This window comes from Maylandia zebra, linkage group LG23 (assembly GCF_041146795.1).
Source record: "Maylandia zebra isolate NMK-2024a linkage group LG23, Mzebra_GT3a, whole genome shotgun sequence".
In the NCBI taxonomy this organism is placed as follows: Eukaryota; Metazoa; Chordata; class Actinopteri; order Cichliformes; family Cichlidae; genus Maylandia; species Maylandia zebra.
Window position 1 is genome coordinate 40,392,270 of NC_135188.1, and position 27,671 is coordinate 40,419,940.

Sequence of the window (27,671 nt, forward strand, 5' to 3'; positions counted from 1 at the left end):
TAAGATGTCTGGGTAAAAAAAATGTCTCTGTTACTTCACAGAGTCTGTGCTGCCACATTTTCTTTGTGCTTCTTTTTCTGCTTCCTTTTACAGCCCAGCTGAGGTTTTAATCAGGTAATAATATATAAAAATTGATGTAAATTTACATTTACATCAATGTTACAGTTGACTCCACCCTGATGCTTTTGTATTTGACTCTATTCATAATCTTTATGCAACAGCCCATGAAATTTGAATAATACACATTTACATACAGGTACTTCTTTTTGTGCCTGTATTAGCGTTATATGAAACATAACCTGTTTAACTATTGTCATGCGCATTAATGAAGCCTGTAGAAATAACCCATAAAGTGTGGGTGGTGTATGTCAGTGGGAATGTAATTCCCTGGAGTGCCAGAGTCACCGTGATTTCTTCCGGGTTCCTGTCTCGGTTTGTTTTGTTTGGGTGTATCGGCGGACAGCGCAACATGACAGAAAGTCACTCTCGGCGACTGTGATAACCGCTTTTTCTTCCACTTTTCCCACAAAATAAGATGTCTTCTGGAGTTTTATACGTCGCTGTATTTCGGTAACCTCTGATTAGTGACTTTAAGGTGATTTCATCCAGACCTGAGACACCTGTTGCGGCAGTTTCGACAGACAGGTGCCACTTTGTCCGTCACCAACACCGGGAGAAGCTCCGGGTCGAGAGATCACCGAAACTTGGATTACTTCCTTAACTATTTTAAACAATTTTTTTTTTCTGAACTTGTTGCTATAATGAAAGTTACGGTAACTTTCGGGGACACCTCTGTGGTGGTTCCCTGCAAAGCTGGGTGGACAGTCCGGGATTTAATCGAACAAGCTACGCGGAGGTACCGCAGGATTTTGGAGCAGGTAAGCGCCGTCTTTGCGCTACTTCACGCTATTCTCCATGAATACAGAACCAACATGACACAACGTTTCATTCCAGTCATTCTTCGCATTTTGTGAGGGGTAGCGCTCATAACTTGGGCTGGGGTGTGGATCACGTGATACGGCTAATTTACAGGTTATGACGTCTTCACTATCGGAGCTAACGTTAGCAGCTAGCTTAAATAAGACGGAGAAAAAAGCTATTTATTGCTTACAGACAATTAATTTTGCAGCTAAAATTGAGCCGAATTCACTTTATGGCACTTATTTATGCCAAGCAAGTCAAAGTGTTGTTGAAAGTTAAAAACTTTTAAATATATTCGAGTTTTTTTTTTAATTAAGAGAGTTTCTGTCCTATTAATGAGTTTTACTGAAAGAATCACGCACTGTGTGATTCTTACATAATTTATTTATTTTTTTAAAAGTTTTTAAGTGCACCTCTCAGCCACCACATTACATCTGGGTATCAGGTGAAGAGAGTAACAACAATGCAGTGTTTTGCTGATACACTGTGGATGCTGGCATTCTTGTGGATGTTACTTTGACACATAGCACCCAAACATTGCTGCACACCATCAGAGAGAAAAGAACAACCTGCTCCCCTATAATTAATAAATAAATATAATCATAAGAGTGCATCCTCCATTAAAGCAGTTTCAAGGAAAGTATAATATAATGGCTTTTGTCCCATTTTTTTTTCCAGTCTTCACCACTCAGGTCTTCCGTTTCATGAGGTTTGTGTTTTGTATTCTCATTGGCTAACAACACTGATTACGTGCCTCCTTAGCGGAGGAATATATAAAAAATAAAATTTCCCTCATCACTATCCAACAGGGGTTCTCAAGCTGCTGCCAGCCCTCAGTTCTCTGTCTCAGTTGTTTCAATTTAAAGTATGTCCTCCACCCAGGAGTTTGTGGAAAGGTGGGGTTGTCTTCTTCCATTTCAGCATGATCAACTTTAGTAAAAAGGCCTGGCCTAGTTAAGCGTCCTGCAGGGCCACTCAGATTATTGCTGTCATAGGGTTCAGGGAGTCCACTGTGCTAGGCATCTTCTGAAACTATCCAGCGATCTGCCAGTTCAGGTGGGTCAAAAATAGTCCAACCAATTTAATGCTGCTCTGTTAAAGTTTATGCATTTTTATAGAATACATATAATGCTCTACTGGCCCCATCACTAGGTAGCTAATGGGTAAGAATGCGAGGAGTATTGTTTTCTTGTGACTGGAGTTTTTCTTTCCAGTGTTCACGTACACACAGCAGCGTTCTGCTCCCTGCTGCAATCACTTGAGCATTAATCATTCTGCCGAACTGACCTTTTTATTAATCAGCAGCGTGCGAGTGTGCTGTCCTTGTGTGATAGCGCACCTTATGTGTGTTTCATCTCAGCAAGGATGGGTGTGAGTGGTGCCGGCTGCAGCCGTGGCTGTCTACCTGTACAATAGCGCCCTGTTTAAGCTCTGGTATCTCAGTGGGCAGGTGGAAGTTTACTGCTTTATGTCCTCAATGTGGCTGCAGTTGGGGAGGTGCGTGGTGGACAGGAGGCTTTGTCCTGTGAGTGATTGGGGATTAGGATTGGTGACGGGCCCTGTTCTTATCGGTTCCCCCTCCTTCAGCCTTCTGCCCAGGCACCCTCCCTCCCTCTCCCCTCCACAAGGCGAGGCAAGAGGCTGCCATGTGGGGATTCGAGGAGCCGTGGTGGCAGGGATGGAAGGACAGATTAGGTGTCTTGGATGGCTCGATGGATTGCTTCCTCTTAGTGAAGAGGCGCACACAAACATTTCCACAGCCACACGAACAGGCGGGGGAGCTCATCTCACTCAGTGTCCCCTGAGCTGTCTGCTTCACTGACAGCCACAGCCGTGCCCGCTCTGCCCAGCAGTCATGGCCGATTCTCCCAGCGGCGCGCCGCGGGTGCACAAGCTGCACCGGGTTAAAATGTGAGCCTGCTATTAAAAACACGCCTGGGCCTTGATTGCTTTTCACAAAGCATGTTAATTAGGAGCCGCTACGAGACGCTGACTTAGCGGTCTGTGGCCTTCCTCTTAATAGAGGCAGCTCATTGCGAGGACAGTCCAGCTCTGGAGCTGCCAGAGAGGGCCGAGCAGATCTGACCAGATGAGGCGGTTGCTCCTGCCAGGAGAATCCACTTAGCACCCACATTATCCGCACATTTCTCCACTTAACCGCACATTTCTCCACTTGTTCGTGGCCGCTGACAGCAGGGACAGTGTCAAAAACCTGAGTTTAATCTCTGTTTGTGTGTGCGTGTGTGTGTGTTTGTTTATGACCATGTGCAGGGTAAACTGTGGAGTCTGCACAGGCCCTCTGTGCATTGCCATAATGGCATGTAGACCTCACCAATTAGCAGTTTCCAGCTGCTTTTATCTGTTATCGTGGCGAAAACGGCTATGTCTCCTGACAAAATGTGTCTGTATAGAGAAGATTTCTGCTCATTATGCAGTGTGATCTCTAAAATTGGAGCGTGCAAAGCACCAGTATACTGATGAAACATTAAAAGTAAAGGACACAGTAGTTTTCTGACTTTAATCTCAGCTATGGTGTGACTAAAACACATGATTTCTGGGGGGGTGTTATGTAAAGATTGCTAAAATTTGATTAGATGGTTAGATGGCGTGCATCTGCACACAACAATTTTTCCATTAGGACATCTCAAGTAACATATTTTTGCATGATTGGCAGTACAAATTCAAAAAGTGGCTCGCTGGGCCGGTCACTGTCTGGGCAGTCCTCATTATCATACAGCTCCTTCCCCAGATAAGATCTTATTCCACTGTGGGATTTTCCTCCAACTTTCCCTTTTTGAGTTCCGGCTGGCGACGGTATATCTCCCCCCTGATCCATTGCGAGCTGGAGAAGTTGATTCAGTGCAGACTAAGGGCTACGGTCAAGATGGTGAAGTTGGAGACTCACGTGAGAAGCAACTGGTTGTAATCACGAGTTATTTGTCACAAAGTATTTGGCAGATAAAATAATTTGCAGAAAGGAAACGTATAAATGGCGTGATTTAGTTGTTCAGATTGTATGTGTGTCTCCTATCGCAGCATGTGCCACACCTATGTGTCCACATACCCAATTTACAGGCCTGACATCCTCTAATAGAATCTGAATCTGTGGGAAATCCTGCGATCATTTATTAAAGTCAATTCCTGTAAACTGTGATGATGTAAAACCCCCATAGTTGCAGGGCTGAGTAGTGTATGTGCTTTAGCCTGGGGGACCTGTGTGAAGACTCCACGTCTTGCAAATTCTCAGGGGAAAGAGCCAGGTACTGTAGCTGTCTCGCTCTGTCTCAAGCCCTGTCTGTGCAGCTTCAGTTCTGATTACAGCCCGTATACCTCGTATGTGCTGACAGCTCTCTAAGCAAGCTGAAAGCGCTCTGTCCTCCTTGTGTAAGTAAGCAGGTGGGAGAGGACTTGTCCGGTGTGGGTTGGTGTGTGCGTCAAGGCTCTGCCCTGTGTAAAATGCATTTCTTTTTAAAAGTTGCGAGCAGCTCAGGTCATTTGTGACATTGGATTTAAGTACACGCAGACTGTCAGCTGCATTCATCAGACTGCTGCAATTGCGTTTTAGGGGAAATCATTCGGCGCAGCTGATCCCTGAAGGAAAACCATCCCGCCCTAGAGATGAGGCTGTATTTCTGCCTTTAGGGCACTGAAGCAGGACAGGTGCAGGCTGATGCACGAGACTTTAAACTCTGATAGCCCAGCCATTAAAAAGGCATTAAAAAGCAGATGTGATCCCATGACACTTGCCACTTACCGAAAGATGAAAGTGTTAAAAAAACAAAACAAGGATCAAAATGCCACCAAAAAACGAGCATTTATAAGCAACATCTAAACAAGCAAACCCAAAATTCGTTAAAAGTGGTGGCAATTTGGATAAATTTGAACGCAAGTGCCTCAGTTTTAGAAAACATGCAGGATTGAAATGGCAGAACCATTTTTTGGTAAATGGCTTGACAAAAACAAACAAGGTTTAATCTCACCGTTGTTCAGAGGTATTAAAAATAACGAAATAAAATGTGAAATCATTTAAAAAGCATCAGCTCTTCGATAATAACTGAATTTAATGCATAATCCTTAAAAAGCCACAGACGCAGTGTTTTGTCGGTTTTGCTCCTGGATCTTCAAAACTAATGCTGGTCCAGGTTCACCTTCCCAAGTGAGCAATCACATTATTGTGATGTCATAGTTTTGCAAGGTGGAAAGGCATCACACCTAACCCTAACCCCCTGACTATAACTCCCTCCAGCTTTTCTCTCTACCCTCGTGCCTTGGCGGACGCTCCTCATCAACGTGTTCATTAAAACATTTTTTTTTTGGTCATGGCTAAATCCACGCCTTGCTCCTGCAGCTTTGTAATTGCACATTCTTCTGAGGATCAAAGTGTGAAATAGCCTCCCCTTCGCTCCCTCTCCTCCTCCGCCGCCTCCTCGCCGAGTTTAGCTTCACTAATCGGCCCAGTGCTTCAGCGCTCTCGAGTGGTGTCGTATTTGCTCACCAGAGTGAAGGTGGAGAAGGCGGGGGGAGGAGGTATCTCTTTAAATGATGGGGGGACTTAATGGTGTAATTTGCGGGGAATTTACTCTTCTAACTGTCACGGTAATTCCCCTCTGCCGTTGACTGACTGACTCCCGATTCCTTTTGTTATTTATTTCTTGGGAAAAGTGAGTGGAATTACCAGGGATTGACAATGAGGGACTTCAGAAGAACTTCTCTTTATTGCCCTCTTTCCTCCCTAAAGATTACTTTCCCTGTGAAGTGTCATCCGTTCATCCCTTTTCATCACTGGGTAGAGAGGAAAAAGCTTCTCGGGGCCTCCCGCGTGTGCCAGGTGTGCTTAAGCTTCGCTGACTGCGATGCTCATTAACACATGGACGTTCCCGCGCACTAATCCAGTGATTTGAATGAGTTCTTTTCCCTTAAAAACCACGCTCGCGCCTCTGATTTCACTAAGGTGTGTGCCGATGTTATGTCGTCACAAAAGCACCAATGACCGCCCTTCCCATCCTTTGCTGTGGCTGGCCTGTGCACAAACACACACACACACACAGCAGTAGAAGAATGCCGTCAGTTTTTCAGGTTCAACCGGTTTTTCTGGCGTGGCATTCTCGGTCCATACTGACGTCTTTTCTTTTTTTGTTTTGTTTTTTTGTAGTAATAATTTTTTAAAAAAATGATCATATTCGTGCTTTGTATGGCGCGGTATACTTTGAGGAGTCGTCAGTTAACAGCTTGTAACCCAAGCTCACTGCGTGTTTTAACGTGTCGTGTGTATTTGCCTCTTATCTGAAAGCAATCTGTGTGGGAAACCTGCGCTCACAGCCACGGACATCTCTCATGTCTGCTTGTTCTTTGTTGTGCGACTTTCCTGTCGGCTTGTAGTCACATTCCATTCATGTGCAGGTGTTCCTGAAAGCACCATCTGAACTTCTTTTCAGATGACTCCATGTTCACGTGTTCGCCGTGTCTCTGTAGTACAGTGGCACAAACGCCTGCATTCAGCTTTGTGTGCAGCCTCTGCTCCACAGCAGACCCTTACATATTGTGTAACACGTGGCACGACCATCTTTGAGAACATGTAGCTAAATAGGGAAAGTTCAGGCACTATTTAGGATCCAGTTCACTGTGTGCCAAACCACCAACTCGGGACAGTCCTAAGTAAAGGCTGTGCAGCTTTTTATTTCAATCTTAGCATGTAGACCTCTGCCGGAGGTTTTTTCCTGTTAAATTGTTTTTTTTTGTTTTTTTTCCTTTCCCAATGTCACCAAGTGCTTCCTCAACAATCAATCCTTTGATTTTTGCAGTTTCCTCGTTATTATTGTAGGGTCTCTGCCTTATAATATAAAGACTTTTAAGGCAACTGTTGTTATGATTTCGTGCCATATAAGTAAAATTGAGTTGAACTTTTAAAAACGACATAATGATAAAGATTTTGAAAAACTGTGCTTGTCGTAGTTATTTTCTGCGCTTATCTCTCAGAAGTGACACTTACTTTAATGACACTTCTGAGTGGAGAGAGGTTCTGGCGTTATTGCTGTGATTGATATCCCAGGCTCTCCCTGTCATTTGTTTAAGAGAATAGTCTTGGCCCACTGTGAAAGGAAGACGCTCTGTTTTGTTTTTGTTTTTTTTTCTTTTTCCCCTGCGCTCCGTAATTCACATTCGAGTGCAGCCGAGCAAGAAGGAGCTCATTCACAACAGGGCACGGTGATACAGCGGAAGCCGCTCACTGGGTCTCAGCCAAACTCATTCCAGCCTCCGAGGCTTCTCGCTTATAGTCGATACTTTTGCTGGTAATGCAGTCTTGTGTTGTTTAGGACAGATTGCTTATTGGTATGGGCGCTTCCTAATAAGCCATTTCCTACTCCGTGCATTGTTAGGAACGATAAGGCTCGTCAAAGACTTCTACAAATTTCTTCTAATATAAATTGTGCAAAACAAACTCCAAATATGAGCTAAATTTAACCCATCAACAAGGATGGAATTGTATAGTTTTTTAAATGTGTCCAATTTACCATCTTCCTACTGGAAAAAACAAAACAAAAACTTGGTCCAAAGCAGAGCAAGACCACAGCAGGCTGTGTGCGTGTCTGCAGGGTCGCAAAAAGGGGAAGGTGTCATTGTTCGTGTACTTCTCCATTGATTATGTTGTGTAAACAGCAGATTGCAGATTGTGGCTTTGTCAAAAGTCCCTGTTGTTTGTTGATGAGCTGCGTGTAGTTTCCTGTCTGAGGGTGTGTTCAATCTAACTTGCTCATCGGGATTGCAAAACTGGCCCGGAATGTGCCCACCGCTCCCCACGGAGCAGCAAAACTGGAAAAATGTCTCGCTCTCATCGGGCTCTCACATACTTCTGCACAAACTGTACCGATAACACGGTGACACGTATGTACAATCATATACTTACCCAACAAACAGGAAAACCTACTGTGGAGTCCAGATTTTTGGCTACTATGTTACATTAGTTGCTAAAAACATAGCACTTATAGTAAGTTGGCCAAAACGGAGCTACAACTAACATTTTTAAAGCTGAAGACAGACTGAAGGTAGTAGAGCCACGAGGGCTACATAAAGTTTAAAGGCTTGTTACAGTTTTGTAGCATAATGCAAACATTCTTACTTACAGGTATCTTGTTCTGACTTAGCTGTGGAACTTTTTCACATGCTGCCTAAAAATACATATGCACCTGACTGATGGTCAGTCTGATGCTGCCAAAGCAGCCCTGAACTGTTGAGACATCGCCTCAGCACTGTGGACAGGTTCACTGTTAGCAGAGCACCATGTTCTTTGCAAAGAAACAGCAACAGATCATGCTAGAAAAATCCAAAGCAGAGGGATGAACACCATGTGAGCTTTATTTCCTAATGGAAGTAAAGAATTGTATGAATTTTGGTGCGATCTACATGTTTTGATTGGAAAAGTAGACTAATCTATTGAAAGCTAATATACCAACTCTCTAAGTGTTAATAGACTTCAGCATCACACCACTATTATTAAAATATTTATGAGTTTTGACCTCCTGAGCCGCAGCTGCGGTTCCGGGGGTAGAGCCAGTTGTCCTGAAGGTCAGTAGTTCGATCTTCAGCTCTCCAAGTCAGCATGTCGAAGTGTCCTCGGGGAAGATACTGAACCGAGTTTCCCCCTGTACATCCATGGAAGTATGTGTGCGTGTTAATGTTTGGTTAAAAGTGCTCAGTCACAGATGTAGACAGGAATGGTGATGCTGTTTCCCAGTTTGGTCACTGAAAAGTTGTTTTGAACTTGAGGTCTCTTATCTCGAACATGGCGAACTCAAGAGGCCAGATCAAAACGATAGGCTCTTTGTTGTGTTACTCAGGCCATTCAGAAACAGTTGCTGTCAGGGACGGCGTTACCGTTTAAGTATGTACTGGTTTGAAACATAGTTCAGATGGGTGGTACACATCAAAACAACTTTCACTCGAACGTCAGGGCCCATCGTTGTTAGTCGCTGCTGCTGATAGTCACCTGTCATGGTTTTAAATGTTGTAGTTGATTGGAGTGTTTCTCCATCACTTTGGCGGGGAATGTTTGTTATGACTCTTCTGTAATACCGTAAATGCCAGTTTCTCATGCTTCTCACAGGCTACATAAATGGCAAATATGCTGTGGTAGTGGTAAAGCTGTTGCACAACAGCGACTATTAATTGCCTTTTAGGGTTTCCTGGCATCAGCCAGTGTAATTTGTTTGGATTTAAGACTTTGATCAGTTTTGTTGCTAATAATTAAAGTATGAGCAACGAAAAGTAAGAACTGGATTGTGAGCTAATTGGTTCTTTGTCGATGTCTGATTGGATCGGTGTTGTGTGCTTTTGGCTTAACTATGAAAGATGAAGGTGATGGATTGCAGTATGGGCTCTGTCCTAAATCTATCCATCCATCCATCATTCCTCTTCTGCTTATCCAGTTCAGGATTGGGTTGCCATTGGGTGTTAGATGTAGATCAGTGAGGGGAGTTTGATGCTGATATCTTGATTGTCTAGTTCTAATGTTTTCCAACTTGTGTCTTTTGTTTCCAGCGTGGAGAGACTGCCATGCAGACCCACCACTTGGAGTATATGGAGGGAGGCATCCTGGACATGGATGACCTGCTGAGCGATCTAGTGGAAGACAGAGACAAGGTGAGAAAGAAGCAGACAGACTCGAACTCAAACCCTGACACTCCAGCAAAAAGATTTCTTAGTTATGTTTTTGCATTGTGTTTATCTGTCTGCTGTTTTGTGCTATCCTTTTCATCCGCTCTTCGTGACATGTGATTGACAGCAGTTTCTCACAGTTGGACAGCAAAGCATGACAAAATGAGCCTTGGCACTAATATTAAGCTGTTTCTTGATTGTTCTTACCTGCCAGGAGAGACAGTCTATTACAGCAGAGAATCTGTCATTCTGAGCGCCTTGCGGAGGATTTGTTTGGACTCCCTGCTAAAGTCTCCAGCCCGGCAGGATGACAGAATGCTCAATAAACAAAGTATTAGCGAATCCACTGGTTATGAGAGTCTAAACCAGCTAAAGAAGACGTGACAAAATGAGTTTTCTGCTCTGGAGTGGATTGCGTCGTAGTTTACTTCTGCGTGGTGTGAAAGCGAACTTAATTTCTCCTTTTCCCTGTGGTTCTTTAGCACGCTAAACATTATAGGAGTCATCTTCATTTGTACTGAAAGGGCACCATTTCAGATTTAAAGAAATCAGCCTCATGCAGAGGGAAGTTCGCCCGAACAGAGCGCTGGTTGGCAGTTGTTCTGCATTCACACACATGCACAAAAAAAGACACACGGTGGCCCAATTTCCAGCAAAGAGAAAATTTTATTCCCCCTGCTAATTTCCCATAATGCATTCCTAAATTGTGCTAATAAACCACCCAAAATCCATATTCATAAGCCCTTGGTCCAGATGCATGATGAATTACCAACACTTAGTCAGCAAAAAAGGCCAAATGAAATGGAATTGGAATATTCAGCCGACCTTTTACAGTGCAATAAGAGTTGGTGTGTGTGTGTGTGTGTGTGTGTGTGTGTGTGTGTGTGTGTGTGTGTTGCACGTTTGGCAAAGTACTCTTTGTGAAAAAGGGGGACGGAGCTAAATAAGAGATGTGTAAACTCAGTGAGAACCTTTAGTGGAGGGAGAAATATTTTTTAGCAATCAGAGAACAAAAACTTCATTTTCCAGGCAGATGGAATTCTAATCATAAGATCGGCGCATACGGTGAGTCATAGATTTTAATGACTCATTTTCCAACCCCGAGCCTGCCTTTTGTCAGCGTCGTCAAAGCGGCGATGAAGTGTCATAATTGAAATCTGGCGTTTGATCAAACTCTCCCAACAACACGTTAACCCCGACATCGGCGCTCTCGTTTTCCGAGCGTGCTGAGCAAATGCTTCACTCCAACCTGCACCGTGCAGGAACTGTCCTATTTACCTTTGTTACTTTACGCTCCCAGCTTTCAACCAATTCTCTAAACGCCCTTCCTCCTCTCATCTCACTTCTCATTTCATCCTTTTGTTTTTTCTGGGGTTTTTTGCTGCTGATGAAAAGATAGCAACCGGAATAGGACGAGCGTGCGTGATCTTCACAACGTGCCAGTCATCCGACTTATCTCCGGGCTCCCAAGCAGCGTCGGCTCTCACAGATTAATGAGCCGTGCCTGGCATTCTTGATTAGTCTGACTTCCTTTTGTTTGTCTACATTTTTATTACCTCGCTGCAGCCGGCAGATTCTATCTTTAGTGCTTTATTATTATTTTTTTGTTCTGTTATTGTGGCCGGTGCTGTTTCACCATCAATCATACATGAGTGGACCCATTGTGAGGGCCCTCCACTGCACAGCATGGGCCCTGTGTTAGCTGCGGATGCTAATGAGAGATAATGGTTTGCTATTTGTACGCCTAGTGGTTAGCTTAGCTGTGAGTCTAGACCTCTTTATCTGTTTGAGCGCCCCTGACTATTATTCATCCACACTTTCACACACATCTTCGACGTCCCCACCGCCTGGGCCGAACCACAGGCGAACACGTAACGTAGCATGTTAGCATTTATGGGAGGAGTGCCGCCGGTGGTTGATGAGGGCGGAGACGAGGGGTCGGCTGTGATTTGATTACACTCCTGCCCCCCTGCATCTGCGACATGCCCACGCACACATACATACAAGCATGAGAACACTCTGTGTTCATTAGCCCCCCCGACTCGAGATACCGGCCACCAGCCTCCTCATGAATATTAATACCAATCTGATGAATGTGGGGGAGGCCACGGGGTGTTTGCTTAGGTGTGACCACCTATACACAGTACACACTCGCCGAGACAAAAGACCACAGTATAAAGAGGTCACGGTTCAGTCAATTATACTCTCCTCTTCTTTGACCTTTTACTGTGGCGGTGTAAAATGAAGGGGGGGATCTGCGCCATTCAGTTCTCAGATGACAGCTGGAAGCGTGGTGGGTGGGGTTAGTCACTGACCTGTCTAATGCCCCTCTGTTTTGTTAATGTTAAGGAGAAGTGGGCAGACACAAGTCATATCTGGTCAAGCTGTTTTGGCAAAATCACTGTTTAGAAACTAGTTTGTCCCCCTTTTAACGCATAACAGTCGATTTTTGAGTGTTTTTCAGTCATGTAGCTAAACACACACGGAGTGAGCTTGCATGTGATGCACTGAAATATACAGCGTTGGTTAATGCTACATTTAAAAGTACATTAGTTCCATTAAAGATTAATGTTATCACAGCTTTGTCTACTGAGATAAAGAACTTCTCAGTAGCATTATTACAACCAACCCATTTGCAGTTAGCTGATAGTGTGCAAGTCATTAACCTCTGACTTTATGGACTTTACCGTAGCAACTTCCTATTGGTACCATTTCCTCATCGTTAATGCTACAGTGGTTGGAGACTATCACACAAAAGAAATTGTGTGTTGCCTTTTGATATGGTTGCTTCACAGACAGGACCAGGTCTGGGACCAGTCAGCTGCAGTTTTCAAACCGACCTCAGTGCATCGAAACTGCGATAAAATGGCAGTAAGATGTAGGTAGTGTATGAGATTGTGATTGAATGGGGACATGTTGGCAATTAAATGCAATCTCTTTGTGATAATATGGCCATAAACTGTGATAAATCAGCAGAAAATCCACATAAGTTGCTGTCTTCATACACAGAAAGTTACTTTAACTATTTACATTCAAAGTCCAGTCAGAACTTCATAGATCTGAAACTGAAATTTAGAAATTCCTCCACAAATACCGACACGGTTGCTGCAAGATGACGATTCAAATGCTGATAACACGGATACTTGGCATCTTGTCTTTAGGAGTATAACCAGAATACAACCAGCTGGCAACCAGTTGATCCGAGTCCCCTGGTGCAAAGAAACGAGTTGCTCTCATCGGTGCAGACTGACTCAGATTGATTGAAACGTGTTGCGTGCTACATTGTAACACTAGAAATATTTCAGCATTCATAATCATGTGTACATGCTGTACTATGATTTTTCATGTGCCGACTGTGTTAAAAGCATATTTTTTTTATGTGTTATTTGGTGTTTTTAAACTCTTTAACAATCTGATTTTCAGAAGCTTTTTTGCGTGTCAAATGGGCAAATACAGAAAATCAAAACCCATAAAGGATAAGATACCAAAAGCTTTCATACCACACGACAAAAAAAGGGTTCACTGAATAGTTTGATTAGTATGAGAATGATTTTAATCACATACTGTAGCTTTGACAGTCACCAGATCTCAACCCTTTAATTTGTCACCCTCTGATGGTGAACTATACCGTGCTGTGCAGCAGTGTTGGGCACTAAAAATGGGAATCAGAATGCTTCAGTCAGATAACTGTGCATGCAGCTTAATCAGACACTATCAGTCCTAAAATATAGGTCTGAGAAGCAATAACATGTATAATATAAGCTTCCCACATAAACTAAAGTCAATGAGTCTGTGCTACCTTATTAGTTTTTTGCAACAGTTTATTATCCTCGAGCTATTGAAACCAACAATTCCTCTGTGCATGAAAAACCAGTTCTCTTTGCCTTGACTTTCGAAGTTTGGCTCCATATTGTCCCTCTATCCTTTCAAAAAGACTTATTTGTAGACATAATGCTTGACGGTACTACACATTTGCCCATTCATTGCTCCTAGAACTGTCTTTTTTCCCCTATTCAGTCCTTTGAGGTCCTGCATTAGTTGTGACCATTAGCCCTATATGTCTCTGTGCTGCACAGGAGCTGTCAGGCAGGCTGTCCACTGCCAGCATGCTATTAGAGTGCAAGCTGTATACAAGCTCTCACGTGTATACATGCCATTATGTGTTCATTGGTGAGATTTGTTTTATTTATTTTTTGCTGCTATGATTAGAAAGCCATCTCCAATCATTCGTCTCCTTCACCCTCAAGCAGCTCAGATATGAATGTTCGACATGTATGAGCATTCTTTCTTGTCACACCGATCTCCCACAGAGTGGGAATTAAACTCAGGGAGCATAACATTTTCTCATAAGTGGACTGTCACTCCTCATTCCATGTACACACACCGACACGTTAATCCCCACATGCCTCGCTTTTGAGGGAAAAACACATTGAGAAAAAAAAAAAAAACTCTTCTTCTTCTATTTCATGCTAGCAAATAAAATAAAAAAACTAATTTCATGGGAAATTTAATAAAAGGAAAAAAAGAAAAAGAGAAAAAAAAACTGGAACGATTTCCTCCATCTCTCTTTAATTAGCCCATTTTAATTACTGCGCCTACAAGGCATCAGTGAACCTTCAGTACCTCTCTCTGGTTGCCTGAATGTAAATGTAAGGGTGCACATCCCAGCTGATCTCGCACTGAGATGTCAACTGCTTGATTACGGCACCGTTTCCCATCATCCATCTCTTCTGCTTGCATGTCATCATGGAGGATCCAGAGCTAGAAAAATTACTCAGTCACATGGAAATGTGTTATGATAGTTAAAGTATGTCTGTGGTGATGAGCGATGTGCTTTAAAGACAAAATGACATGTTTGAATAATGAGCTTATTTAACTGGGGACCACGCAAGGAAAGATTTATATGTGTTATTTTGGAAGTTGAACAGATGTGCACTGAAGTCCGCCAGTTATGGTTGCATCTTGCTATGATGAAAGTCTGATTATTATTTCTTTCTACCAAAAGTGTACTGAGCAATGTTTTTATAGCTGAATCTTTTTGTTTTCTCTACTACTCAATTAATTTGTTTGGCATTTAATATGCAAACCAGCATGTGTTTAAAGCAGTATGTATTCCTTTTGAGTGCTGAAGATCCTTATTCGGGTGTCTCTTACAGACATACGCCTAACTTTGTCCTACTGCTTGTCATTGCAAATATCTAATCAGTGCTTTATTAAGGCATGTAGAAATGGTCAAAATGACCCGCTGAGATTCAAACAGAGCACCAGAATGGGGAAGAAAGGTGATTTAAGTGACTTTGAACGCAGCATGGTTGTTTGTGCCAGACAGTGAGTGGCACTTCTTTAGGTCAAAATGCGTTGTTCATGTCAGAGGAGAGTACTTTACGTTTATAGGGAAGACACAGTAGCTCAGAAACCACTCGTTACAGCTAATGTGTTGCAGAAGAGCATCTGCAAACATAAAGCATGTTGAACCTTGAAGCACATGGACTACAGCAGCAGAAGGCCACACTGAGTGGCACTCCTGTCAGCTAAGAACTGGAAACTGCGGCTATAGTTTGGTGGAGTAAATGTGAAAGCATGCATCGATCCTGTAGATGGATCCCATGATATCATTAGTGACCGAAATCTCAGAAGAGTTATCCCAACCACGGAGAATTGGGGCCGTTCTGAAGGCAGAAGGTTATTAGCAAAGTGTATCTGGCATGAATACAGCTGGTGGTCCTCGTTCTAATACTTGAGCTGGGCGTATTTATCAGCTCTCCACCTGCTGCAGGTACCTGTTTAAAACAGTCCTTCAGAATACCGTCATGAAATGTCTTTAACACGATTGACCTCAAAGACACAAAAAGAACCGACAAGCAAATGCTCCAAGATCCTAGATAGTTCTTTTTTTTTTTTTTTTCTAAGGCCTGCAGTATGCAAATTAAAGTTAATAAAGCATGAGCGTAAAGGCTAAATGAGGACATAGAGCTGTGACCTTTGAACTTTAAAACTCAAAACTCGCAATGAAATTAAATAATACCGCTGCAAATTTGATTTGCAGGAGACCTCTCCTTGTAAATGATGTCGGGAGATTTGCCTGAAGTCATTTATTACATGTCAGATGTCAGCCCCTCTGACAGGCGACAATGAGGCTTTACTTAAAACGTGCTAACGCGCCAGAGAAAAAGTTTTAGTGAATAGGACGTGATTGCGAGGTGCAGACGTACTGATTAGTCTTTGACGCTCTGTGACATCTCGCTCCCTCACCTCCATTCCCCTCATTCACCGCCACGGCGAGGCGCGTTTGATTGGCATCTGAATAGTCACATAACTCTGCGCACTGTGTGAATGGCCGGTGATGAACAGGAGCATGAGGTTCAAGTGCACTGATTAGAAAATGTCACATACGTGCCTGCCTAATCATAATCTATACCCCCTCCACTCTCTAATCATGATCCACACATTCTTACCTGTGAAGATGGAGTGTGTTCAACACCATGCCTGCCTCACGCATTTGAATATTAATTAAAAGTCATGCATGTGTAGTTGGAGTTCTGTCGTAGCCATTGTGCTCCTTGTGTTGTCTGCTTAATTGATTTTGCCTATTTTTCCAAAAAAAGAACTTTCATTTCTTAGGGTTTCCATCATGGATGGAGCCTGGGGACTCCAAATATGTTGAGCATTTTAAATTTGATTGTCTTAAACTAAATTGCATACTGGGGGGGAACTAATCATGCATTCTTTCTAAATATTATCTATCCATTTCCTGAGAATAATCACCCCAATTCATTACTTCAAAGTCACATAATGAACTCTGTCAGAGATGCCCCTTGGATATGATGACTTCTAACTCAATTTTGACTTTAACTTGTGAGTTTAGACTTGAGGATTGAGTTCAGAGCTGCAACCTTTATGCATTACCAGAGAACGTGTGCAGGAGTTAGACTGTCATTCGATTAGATGGTTTCACCCTGCTGATGATGTTTGGTGGCAATAGCAATGTTTTTTTTTCATTTGAGACGAATCTCAGGATCAGACATTTGATGCGTGTGCTCTGCCGAGGAGACTGAACTAGAGTCCTGCCTTAGCCACCCACTGAAACACAGATTAGTGTGAGTACATGTGGCATTAAATTATCAAGCCCAAAGTTACAGTTATGTAAGAGGCTACTTTAAGAATGTTAACTAATCTTTTTAACCGATTTAACACAATAATGAGTTCTCAGAAATGCTGAAATGTTGGCCTGTATTCAGAAGGTACCAGTGCAGAACTCACTCTGCAACGATGCTACTGTTCTCAAGGAAAGGGGTGTTACTTGATGACTGTGTTAAGCTTTAAGTCTTTTATCTGAATTGTACCTGATATTTAAGTAAGAAGATCCTTTTGCTGCTCCTTTGCCACCACAGCATGTTCGATTTGGCAGTTTTACCCCTGATGCCTTCCTTGATACAAACCCAAAGTGGATTTGCTCCTCTGGCTTGAATTGAACCAGTAAATGTGTTAACTACTATACTATGTGTGCATATGTCTAATACTTAAAGAAATCTAAGAAATTAAGATGTTTTTCTTTGTCAGTATTTTTTTGAGCATTTGACCAAAAGGCCTGGACTGCTAACAACTTTTCCCCACCTTTGTTGCATTCAGTTACTCAGTAATTACACTTTAAACAGGCAGGATGAGATGCTTTTTCACTATAAGCTTTGTGAAAATAGGATTTCCTGCAGAGCTAATGAGTTCCATGGAGGGAAGATGCTTTTTTTTTTTTTGTTTGTTTTTTTGTTTCGTTTTTTTTAACTTTATCGACTGTATACTTATTATGCATTCTTGTGAACTTCAGTGATGAATTTATTTATTCGATATTCTGTAAACATACAAAATATTGAATGACATTAGATTATCTCTGCGACAGACTGTTGCCTGCAGATCAGATCAGACATTAGCCGAGTTGCCCGACGGGATTCGGTCACTTGAGCTGATTTGATCATATCTCATCAGCCGCGACCTTGATTCAACCCTCCCATGTGAGCGCCACAACAGCTCTTCATCTGATTATATTCAATTAACAATAACCCCCCCCCCCCCCCCCCCCCCCCACCACACACACACACACACACACACACACACACACACACACACACACACACACACTTTTTTACCAAAGTTGGTTTGATTGCAATTAACCACGAGGGAACTCAATGAAGGCTTAAAGAGAAATAATTCTCGCTGTGCCTGTCTGCTTTTCATTTAACTGCATGCAAGTTGCACTTTGGAATTTTAATTTCTTTAGATGATCCATAGCTCTACCTTTCGACTTTGAATAATGGCACCTCTCCAAAGTGATTTGTCAGTTCACTGAAGCGAAGCGAGTGGGATTCGGCTCGGATAAGGCCCATTTCTGCTTCTTTGCATAAGTTTGCGCGACCTATCAAGAATACGCTCGGTCATCAGGAGCGTCAGATCTTTTCGTCTTTGGCTCTCCTCCCGGTCTTAATCATAAGGATCTACGTTGCCCTCTTAAGTCACCATCACACCACCCATTAGTTTCTAATGGAGCGAGGCGATCCGACTGTAATCTGACTATCCCGTACCTCCCGTACCAGGAGGCGCCTGAGGGAGCGGACTGCTTGTTGGACTTCTTTTTTTTTCTTTCTTTTTTTTTGTCCCTAATGACACATGCATGTAATCATTGTGATTGAGGAGGTGATCTGTGCCATGATCATGTCTTTCAAATGATGTGTGTAATCCAGACCTGATATTTAAATTTCAGCTGGTACAAAATAAACAGACATGTTCAAATTCAGTCGCAGTGATGTTGTTGTGAATCTGCAGCTTGCGCCGTGTTTGCTGTCAGTTATTGGCTTCACCACTTAGCGATGATTTTGGCACAGCAGCCTGCAGAGCAGCTACTCATATCCAGCTAATGATCTATTATAGATCAACTTGTTTACAGCAAATCTGCTCTCTGACCTTACCAGCCTCTCGCCATCTGTTTTCCTAGATGGCACCGCCCCAGAGCAGTGTATATTATGTGTGTATGCTGTTTGAGGGTGTGTGGAAAACGCGCCGAGTGTTTTTCCCCTAGCTCTCTCCCAACTGCTAATAACTCAAATCAGCGCAAAGTCACACTCCCGGACGTGCGTTCGTATGTCTGAGGTTGAATGTGTGTGTGTGTGTGTGTGTGTGTGTGTGTGTCTACTTCTGAAGCAACTAGAGGATAAATGCTTGCAAATACTCAAATCCAGCTCATTTAGGTTAAATATTTAATGATTCATGCTTCAATTACACAGCTAAAACCACATCTGCGTCCACTGTAATGCACACAAAATCACACTTTCCTGCACGAAACACACACTCTTATTGTTATCATTCATTTTTCCTGCCTCTCAACCTCATCACCTCACTGATTGGCCTAATGAATGGAGCTCTGCGGGCTGTAATGTGCCTGAATGGGCCACTCCAATTATTAGCCCGCCTACGTCTGAGACGGGAAGGACATATGGAATGAAGGCGAGATCGTTTTATGAAGATTTTTGCATGCAGAATGAATCTGCTGTTATGAAAACAAAATGCCTTATAGAACTTTCAGTGCAAACAAAGTACTTAAAGTGCAGTTTGTTTCTGTTGTTGCTGTTGATCTCACTGACATCATCCAGAGCCAAGGGCAGGAAAAAACTACCTGATGTCTGAGCTTTTGGTTCATATAGGGTATTTGTATGAATTCCAACCTTACATTTGAAACTTTGACCATGTTTGACATAAGCATCCAGCATCGATGCATGACAGAAACTAAGGAAAAGCTTAATCATTCCTCTTTAAGTAAAAATAGCTCACAAAAAAGCCATAATACAGCTTATGTTTGTTGTTAATGTCCTCACGCAAATAATAATCTTTCAGGAAACGCAGATGTGAAAAAATACAACTACATTTATCATAAAAGCACCTTATCTAGGAGAAAAGAAACAAGCACAGGTTACAGTAGTTGTGGTCATCCACTTCTGAAGTATATCTTTCCACAGAGAGTCTTTTTATCTGCTCGTCTGTGTCTGCTCTCACTTCCAGATAAGCGAGCACAGTAAGTTTCTGTACTATCTCTCAAATTTGATAATGAGCACTGAGAATGTCCTTGAGGCCCGCAGATACAAAATAGAGGAAGATGACAAATAGAGGAACCAGTGTCAGGTCACTGTGCTTGAGAATCTCTCCACTAATATTACCTTTTCAATGGATATAAATGCCCCTTAATCAGAAGGATAAGAGTCAGGAAACATAATCTTATTACCCAGGAGAAGAGTGTGGTTTAGTTGCTGTGGATAAGAACAGGTTTGAGTTATTTGAAGTCAATATGTTTACAGGCGTGCAAAATAAACGGGGGTGTCATGGGGGGTACTTAGTTTTCACAGGATTATACAAAGTGCTGTGGAAAAGCTTAAGTACACCCTATGATTCAGTAGCTTGTAGAACCACCTTTAACTTTTTAATTGTTTTCAGTCTCTCATAAGCTTGTGGAGACATTTTTGGGCAGCTCTAGTACACAACGTCGCTTTACTGTTGCTTATACTGAGGTTTGCAGGCATTTATTTGGACATGGACTGGTCCATTGCAGCACCTTGAGTAGTATCATTGTCCTGTTGCACGAGCTAATTTTGTACATGCGTTTAGCTGGAGGTGGCAAAAGAACAGACTTTCATGACCATGTCTACCAAAACAACCTGAAGGAAAATGTCCAGCCGTCTCTTCGTGACTTCAAGCTGAAGCACACTCTGATTCTGCAGCAGGACGATGATCCAAAACACACTAGCAAGTCCACCTCTGAATTGCCCTGTCAAAGTCCTGATTGGGATGCTGTGACATGACCTTAAAAAGTTGGTTCATCTTTAAAAACCCTCCAAAGTGGCCACTGTACTTACACCACTGTAGCCCTCGGGCTTTTTGCAGTTTCTCCAAGTGTTGCATACTCTGACCTTTCAGTTAATTTTTTGGGACACACTCTGTGTCCCTGTGCTAACACACAACTTAATGCTCCAGACCTTTAAAAGGCCCAAACTACTGGTTTTATCGAGGCGCTCACACCAATGATTAGCCACTCATGGCTGCTACTTGCCGTCTTAATTCCGGTTTTAACAATAAGGGTGTACTTAGTTTTCCACAGTACTGCACAGAGACCTGTAAAAAACATGACTGCAGCAGTTGAAATGGTTCGACATTTGTTTTTATAAATTGCTTTCAAACTATTTCTTTTTTTCATTGGCGTTCTGTCTGCGGGAACAAAGAATTCTGGCATTAACAGGCATCAATAGGCAGAGAAGCGGGCTTCAGCCTCTACAAAGATAGTTTTGTGTTAATGTTTGGCTGACAACACCGTTAACAGCTGTGTGAAGTGGATTTCAGGATTTTTCTCTTCACTCAGGATAACAATGTCGGATGGTGGTAAAATCATTAAAGCCTGAGTCTTACAGGTAAAATCTACCAGATTCAAATTTGGCAACTGTGGTTTGTATACAAGCCTTGAAAGCTGTGACTGAACACAGAAAAATCTGATTACTTTTTGCTGCCCAAAACATCCAATTTGTTTATAATACAAATGTGGGAGTACATGCATATCATAAAGTATTGCATAAACAAAGTCCTATGTTCCTATGGTATGAAAAAGAAGAACTGATTAAAGATGATGTAAGATTTAAATGGATAATCGAGTCATTGTTTCAGCAGTCTGTTTTGCACGGACAGTTAATTAGCAGCTCATAGACGGCGCGTTAATAGGAGAGAGAGAAGTGCTGGTTTAAACACATCATGATGTCTTTTTTTGCAGTCTGTCTTGGCCGTGTAGCACGAGCCTCCTTACAGTTATATGTGGTTTGATGGGGGCTGTCAGCTGGTGTGTTGCACTTGGGATGTAATGCAGCACAAATCTCACTTTTCCTCTCCAGGCTTTGATGTTGAGTCAATAACTATCTAATAAGACCTGATGGTAGGAACACGTATGCTGATGGGTGTATAGGAACAAAACTGCAGGTGAGGCTTTCTCCCCCCCCTCCTACCACCTTCAGGCTGTGAGCAATGTTGGCTCTCCATGGAAACGAGAAGTGCAAAGTGTCATTAATGTGTAGTTCATTATCTGTATAAGCAAGCTCTGTGGTGAAACAGCCCCTCAACAATCCAGGGGGCAGCGACACTTTTAGGCAAATGGAAACCAAAACGAGATCCGTTTTTAATGACGTGTGTTTACAAAGCAAAGAGTGCGGATTTTCCTTTAAATCATCCCGAGAGTTTCCAAAGCTGTGCTTGCACAAGGAGGAGGGCGACGGGCAGAAAGAAAGAGGTGACGTATTGGAGGAAAGCTCAGTGTCGAGGGAGGGCAGATGGAAACGGGGGGAGGAGCAGAGAGCCACAGGTGAGAGGGCGCCAGCCTCACAGCTCAGAGTTAATCACTCCTTCTATTTCTCTGTCAGATCCCGAGAGGAAGGAGGGAGGGCGGATGGAGCAGCTGGCCTTGCGATGGCCACGGGGAGAAGAAAGCTGATTATTAGACTCTGGCTCTGACTTTTGGGGAAGAAAGCTGGATGTGTGATTTTCCTTCCTGCGTTTGTGTGGGAATGTGTGTTTATGAACATTTATGAGGACGGGGGGAGGTTATGAGTTTGTGTGTGTGTTTTTGTGTCAGTGTGTCGTGTCCACACATGTGAAACAGCACCAGTGTAACCACCGCTGATGTGTTTCATGCTGCGGGAATGATGAACGAGCCGGTGTGATATTGGTGTTGCCAGCATAAGAAATACGAGGCCCGGAGCTCCCTCGTCACCCACCTCCCTCACTCTTTTGCTCCCTCATCTCCTGCTGCCTCCTTCCTCCTCCTCCCCTTCCACATCTCTCCCTCTCTCAGCCTTTCTGGCATGTGTGATATATGAAGAGTTTGCCCTGTCCCTGTGAATGTGCTTATATAATAATGTGGCCGGCGCCTCAGCTGGTGTCTCGCTCTTGTGTACGTGTGTGTTTAGCAGCGACTGCGCTCCCAGTTGGACCCCACGTGCTTCATCACTATGACTGCAACAGCTGCTAGGGGAGAGACACAAACACTGTGGCATTATGTTTTGGTTTTTTCTAACTTCAGACTGAACACAACACCAAAATCTTCCCGTTTGACCCTCGACACGTCGTCTCAAGTCCAATAAAACACGCTCACTGTTGATGCTGCCACACTGTCCTGGTGTAGTCGTGCGTTGGCACTCTGTAAGTGCTCCGCAGAGCTTTCTAGAGCCATGCACATGGGCACCAATGCAAGATATTAAATCCGGCGTGCCTCAGTTTTACTCAAGCTTTTCGTCAGCAATGCTGTGTGCATGTGAGTCCATTAAAAGCGGCCAATCATAAGAGGACAAGTTTTTATCTGTGCTCACAAGATGTGGTGGCTGGTTTGTGCACTTGTCTCTTGTGAGTTGTGAGTCTTGTGCCATAAGATGGAAAATAAACATCTGTGAAATCGCCTGCGATTAAAGAAGTTGTGAATAAGTTTCCTCACTTGTTCTTGCTAACGCAACATTTGTTTTACAGCTCAAGTGTCCTGACTTTCTGCCTCGTTGTGATCACACCGCTCTGAGTAATCTTATATTTTCTGAAAGAGCTCAGTCAAAGCTGTTTGAGCTCTGACTAAGAGCAGAGACATTAAAGTGGACTGTCGCTCTCTGCGCTGGAAGTATTAACATCACGCCCTGGAGAGAAGAAAATGACTCCACCGGCAGAGAAATTAGTTCCATGCGACAGAGTATACTGGCCCTTCAACCTGTCTGTGTGACGTTTTTCAAACAGCCACCCTCTTCTGATGAATCCTCTCCACCTTGTGCATAAGACTGAAGAGGGAGCGATGATATAAAGCAGGAAAATGAAAATCCCCCGCCGCGACACATTTATCATGACTTTAACCTGTTTCTTTGTTATCCTCAAGCTTTTTGTTTTGCTTTTGTAGAAGGAGTTGTGTGTTTATTTGAGACAGAAGAATGATTTTGTCTTTAAAATGATCATGATTTAAACGCAGTTGTTCTGCCTCTGGAAACACTCATTTTCCCAAAGTTCCATAAAGGAAACCATAAATTGAGTCCCCTCAAGACGAATTGCAACTCAGTCTCTCCCGCCTCGGGTTCAGGCCCCTGTTTTGTGGCGTCCCTCTGAGAGCCCGAGAGGACGAGCAGTCAGCCCGAGCCCCACATCTTAACAATCAAAGCATTTCATGCTGCCTGTGCAGGCGTATCCCTTTCTGTGTTTCCCTGCAAAGGAAACCTCCTTCGTCTCTGATGGGCGGTTTAAAATCATAAACACCTGTCTCCTGAAAGACTAAACATGATTCAGTTTATTGTTCTTACAGCCCGAAAACACAAACCAAAAAGTGCTAGCTAGCTTTGTGAAGTGCTCCACCTTTTGTTCCAGCTCTTCACTGGAAACGATGGCACAGTGATCCTCCTTGAGGATCATCCTTTTTATGCTCCCATAGTTAATTCTCAGATCTTTGCATTAAAATAAAATCGTCCCACCTCATTCAGCTAAATTCAGTTCATCTCTTGGAAGAAAAATATAAATGAAAACATGTACTGAAGCTCAGCTCAGAGTGAAAGCAGCCAGGTTCTGCTTTCACATTGTGCTGCGTTCCTGTTTGTTCATCTTTGCAGACAAAGCTGGTGTTTATTAACCCGACTTCACTCGCTGTGTGCACCAGTGAGCCTTGGCTGATCATGACCCTGTCACTGGTTCCATACCGTTCCTTGCTTGGACCATTTCTGATAGATACTGACCACTGCAGACTGGGAACACCCCAGAAGAGCTGCCTTTTTGGACCCATCTTATAGCCATCACAGTTTTAGCCATGTCACTTGCTCCCCTGATATATCCCACCCACTAACAGGTGGCATGATGAAGCGCTAATCAGTGTTATTGACTTTCCCTGTAAGTGGTCATAATGTCTTTCGTCCAGATTAAACTTCAGACTGCACAGTGCAGGGAACAGCTGTGATTGGCACATTTAGAGAACACTTGATTTGCTTTGGTTTTGAATTCTGCTGGTGGAGCACGCACTTTCAATATTTCTTGATCATGTTTAATTGTGTGAAGCCACATTGTGATTAAAATTCCACCATCTCCACCAACAAACAGGATCCTGCCAGACGCACGGCGACCACAAATACGATAAAACACATTAGAAGCAAATAAGCTTGAGGGGTTTTTGCTTCATTTTTAAACAATTCTTGCAAAGAAGAGAAGGGTTGTTTTAGGAAACACATTTAATTTATATTCTAATCCAATAAATCTTTTCTTCCCCTCATATTTAACTCTCTCAGGCTCAAATTAAATTTTTTGTTGTTAATGCACAACCAAGTCCTGCAGTGGTAGTCCTGAGTAAAAAAAACTCATAAAATATGTATGTGGGGTAATCAGGTTGTTAGTTTATAACTGTTGCAAATCGGCAACGCCTGCCTTGAGAGGGTTAAAGTACAGCATTTTGAAGTAGTTGGGAAAGCCCACCTAACCTGAACAACACTTCTGTGCACATTTCCTGCTGTGCCTTATAAAGAGTCCCACAATTCCTTGTATAATATCTGGGGAACAAGGGTGGCTCCTTCCTGTAAGAAATGTGTTTAATTAGTAGTTTTAAACCTCAGTTGCTTTTTTAAAAAAAAAATCAGGGCTCACACAAAGTATTTAAAAAAACCTTGTAACCAGTACTGGAGGTGAGTCGTGTCCTCTCTAACACTGTAAACAGGTTCCTGTTGCCTGTTGGTTTTTTTTTTTTTCGTTTTGTTTTTTACATTGTGGAATTGCAGTGTCTGAAGTGTGGGAACTGGGTCAGCATTTGCTAAATTTGCATGAATGCAGATGCTTAGATCGTTGCACCAACAGACGGAGGGATTTACTTTGGTGCGTTAGTATTTAGATCAGTCTGTCAGAGGCATCAAAGAGACATTATGTTTAATGTGAAAGTACTAGCTGCCATTTGGAACTGCTGGCACCTCTTCAAACAGAAACATTTAGAGGGTCAAGTAGTGATGTCTCCGTATATGATTCATTATTTAGAAGCAGTCTTTTACCACAGGCCTGACACTTTCGATTAAGCGTTTGCTCGAGCGCTTTTGTTTGTGAGTGGGAGACTGGATGCGTCACTTTGGCCGCCTTTATGGTTTCTTTTCTAATCTTACATGCTGCTTGTGTGCGCAGTCATTTCTCACTGAGTGTGTGTCTGCAGGCCCATAGCCAGGTGTGTGTATATCTGAGTGGTAATCCCCCACATCTGGTACATGTGCTGTATAGATTGAGGCTGGAATAGAAGCAGGATTAGCCCTGCTCTCACTGGTAATACAACCAATTTTCTACTTGTTTAAATAACACAGGCTAAACATTCCTCTGATGGCCCCTGCAGTCCCCTGAAAGGCTGTGTGCAGGTGAAGTGTGTACAGTACTTAACAGTTGGGTTAGTCTTTGGTATATGCCTGAGTGACTAAGTATATCTCTGTGAGACAAGTCTGAGTGTGTGATCCCTGCTTAATGTTAGGTGTTATTTTAAGGGAAAAGCTGCACTCCAAACTCTGGAAACACAGATTTATCTTATGTTTAATGCACATATCGCTTGTTGTCTCGGGGTTGGTAATTCAGTGCATTGCATAAAAAGCCGGCTGCAAAAGTGTTTCATCACATACAGATATTTCCAAATGGTTTCATTGGAGTTTAAATGCAATCAGTTTCCATTAGTGCTGCACAATCAAAGTACAGCATGCGTTAAACAATAAATCTGAGAATGTATTGTTTGGGGCTATAATACGGTGGTGCGAAAAGTGCTTGCCCCCCTTCCTGATTTCCAATGTTTGTCACACTTAAATGTTTCAGATCATCAAACAGATTAAATATTACAAAGAGATAACACAAAGAAAGGGTAAAAAAACACCAAACCCACATGGCCCTCTGTGGAAAGTGATGTCTCGTCAGTCCACAGAGTATTTTCCCAAAAGTCTTGGAGATCATCAAGATGTTTTCTGGCAAATGTGAGATGAGCCTTTGTTTTCTTTTTGGTCAGCAGTGGTTTTCTCCTTGAACTCTCCCATGGACGTCATTTTTGCCCGCTCTCTTTCTTATTGTTGGGTCATGAACTCTGACCTTGACTGAGACGTGTGAGGCCTACGGTTCTTTAATGTTGTTCTGGGGTCTTTTGTGACCTGGATGAGTCGCTGATGTGATCTTGAGTAATTTTGGTCGGCCGGTCACTGCTGAGAAGGTTCACCACTGTTCAAAGTTTTCTCCATTTGTGTATAATGACTCTCACTGTGGTTTATTGGAGTTCCAAAGGTTTAGAAACGACTTTGTAACCCTTTCCCGACTGGTAGATGTCAGTGTATTTGTTTCTCAGGTGCTTCTTTACGTTCTGTCGTGATGCTTCGAGATCTTTCTTGCTTCCCTTTGTGTGTTTATTGAAGCTGAACTCAACTTTTCAAAAAATGTGGTTAATCACAGTTAATTCATGATTTTACAAGTTGGACAATTACTTTTTCACACAGGACCAGGTAGGTTTGGATAACTTTTCTCCCTTAATCAATGAGATCATCATTTAAAAAAACTGTGTTTTGTATTTACAAGTTATCTTTGTCTAATCTTTAAATTTGTTTGATGATCTAAAACATGTAAGTGTGATAAATAAGCAAAAGACTGAATTCGGGGGAGGCGCAAACACCTCACTCCACTGTATGTTAGCTGGTCATGATCAGTGCTGTGGATCACCTTTTTTCTTTCTCTCTGTCTGCACACACTGATAGTTTGATGTGACCTCCTTGTTTCAGACTGTCAACAGTGGTTTGTATCTTGTTGTAAACCCTCTGTATTTCTCTTCATGAAGGCGGCTCTTAATTTTAGACTTGGATAATTATATACAGCTCCTTCTTCGAGAATGTCTAGATGTTGTGAATTTGTTTTTCTTAACCATGGAAATGGTTCTGTCATCATCCACTTTAGTTGTCTTCTGTGGTCTCTCAGGCCTCTGCGCTGGCCAGTCCAGTCCTTCAAAAGAATGAACCAATTTGTTGACGTGGCCACTTCTGTAAAGGTTTTTCTACGTCTCTGTTAGTTCAGTTTTTTAATGATACCAC

General features: G+C 42.8%; 1 protein-coding gene across 2 annotated transcripts in view; it reads left to right on the forward strand.

Annotated features, from left to right (window-relative positions):
- Positions 1-385: 385 nt before the first annotated feature.
- The window catches only part of pard3ba (par-3 family cell polarity regulator beta a), a 195,401-nt gene continuing 168,115 nt past the window's right edge, over positions 386-27,671 (forward strand). For both annotated transcript variants that reach the window (XM_004552659.3, XM_004552660.3), the window contains exons 1-2: positions 386-878; positions 9,457-9,558. In XM_004552659.3, coding sequence (XP_004552716.3) covers positions 762-878; positions 9,457-9,558 — 219 coding nt within the window. In that variant the 5' untranslated portion in view covers positions 386-761. The remainder of the gene's footprint in view (positions 879-9,456; positions 9,559-27,671) is intronic.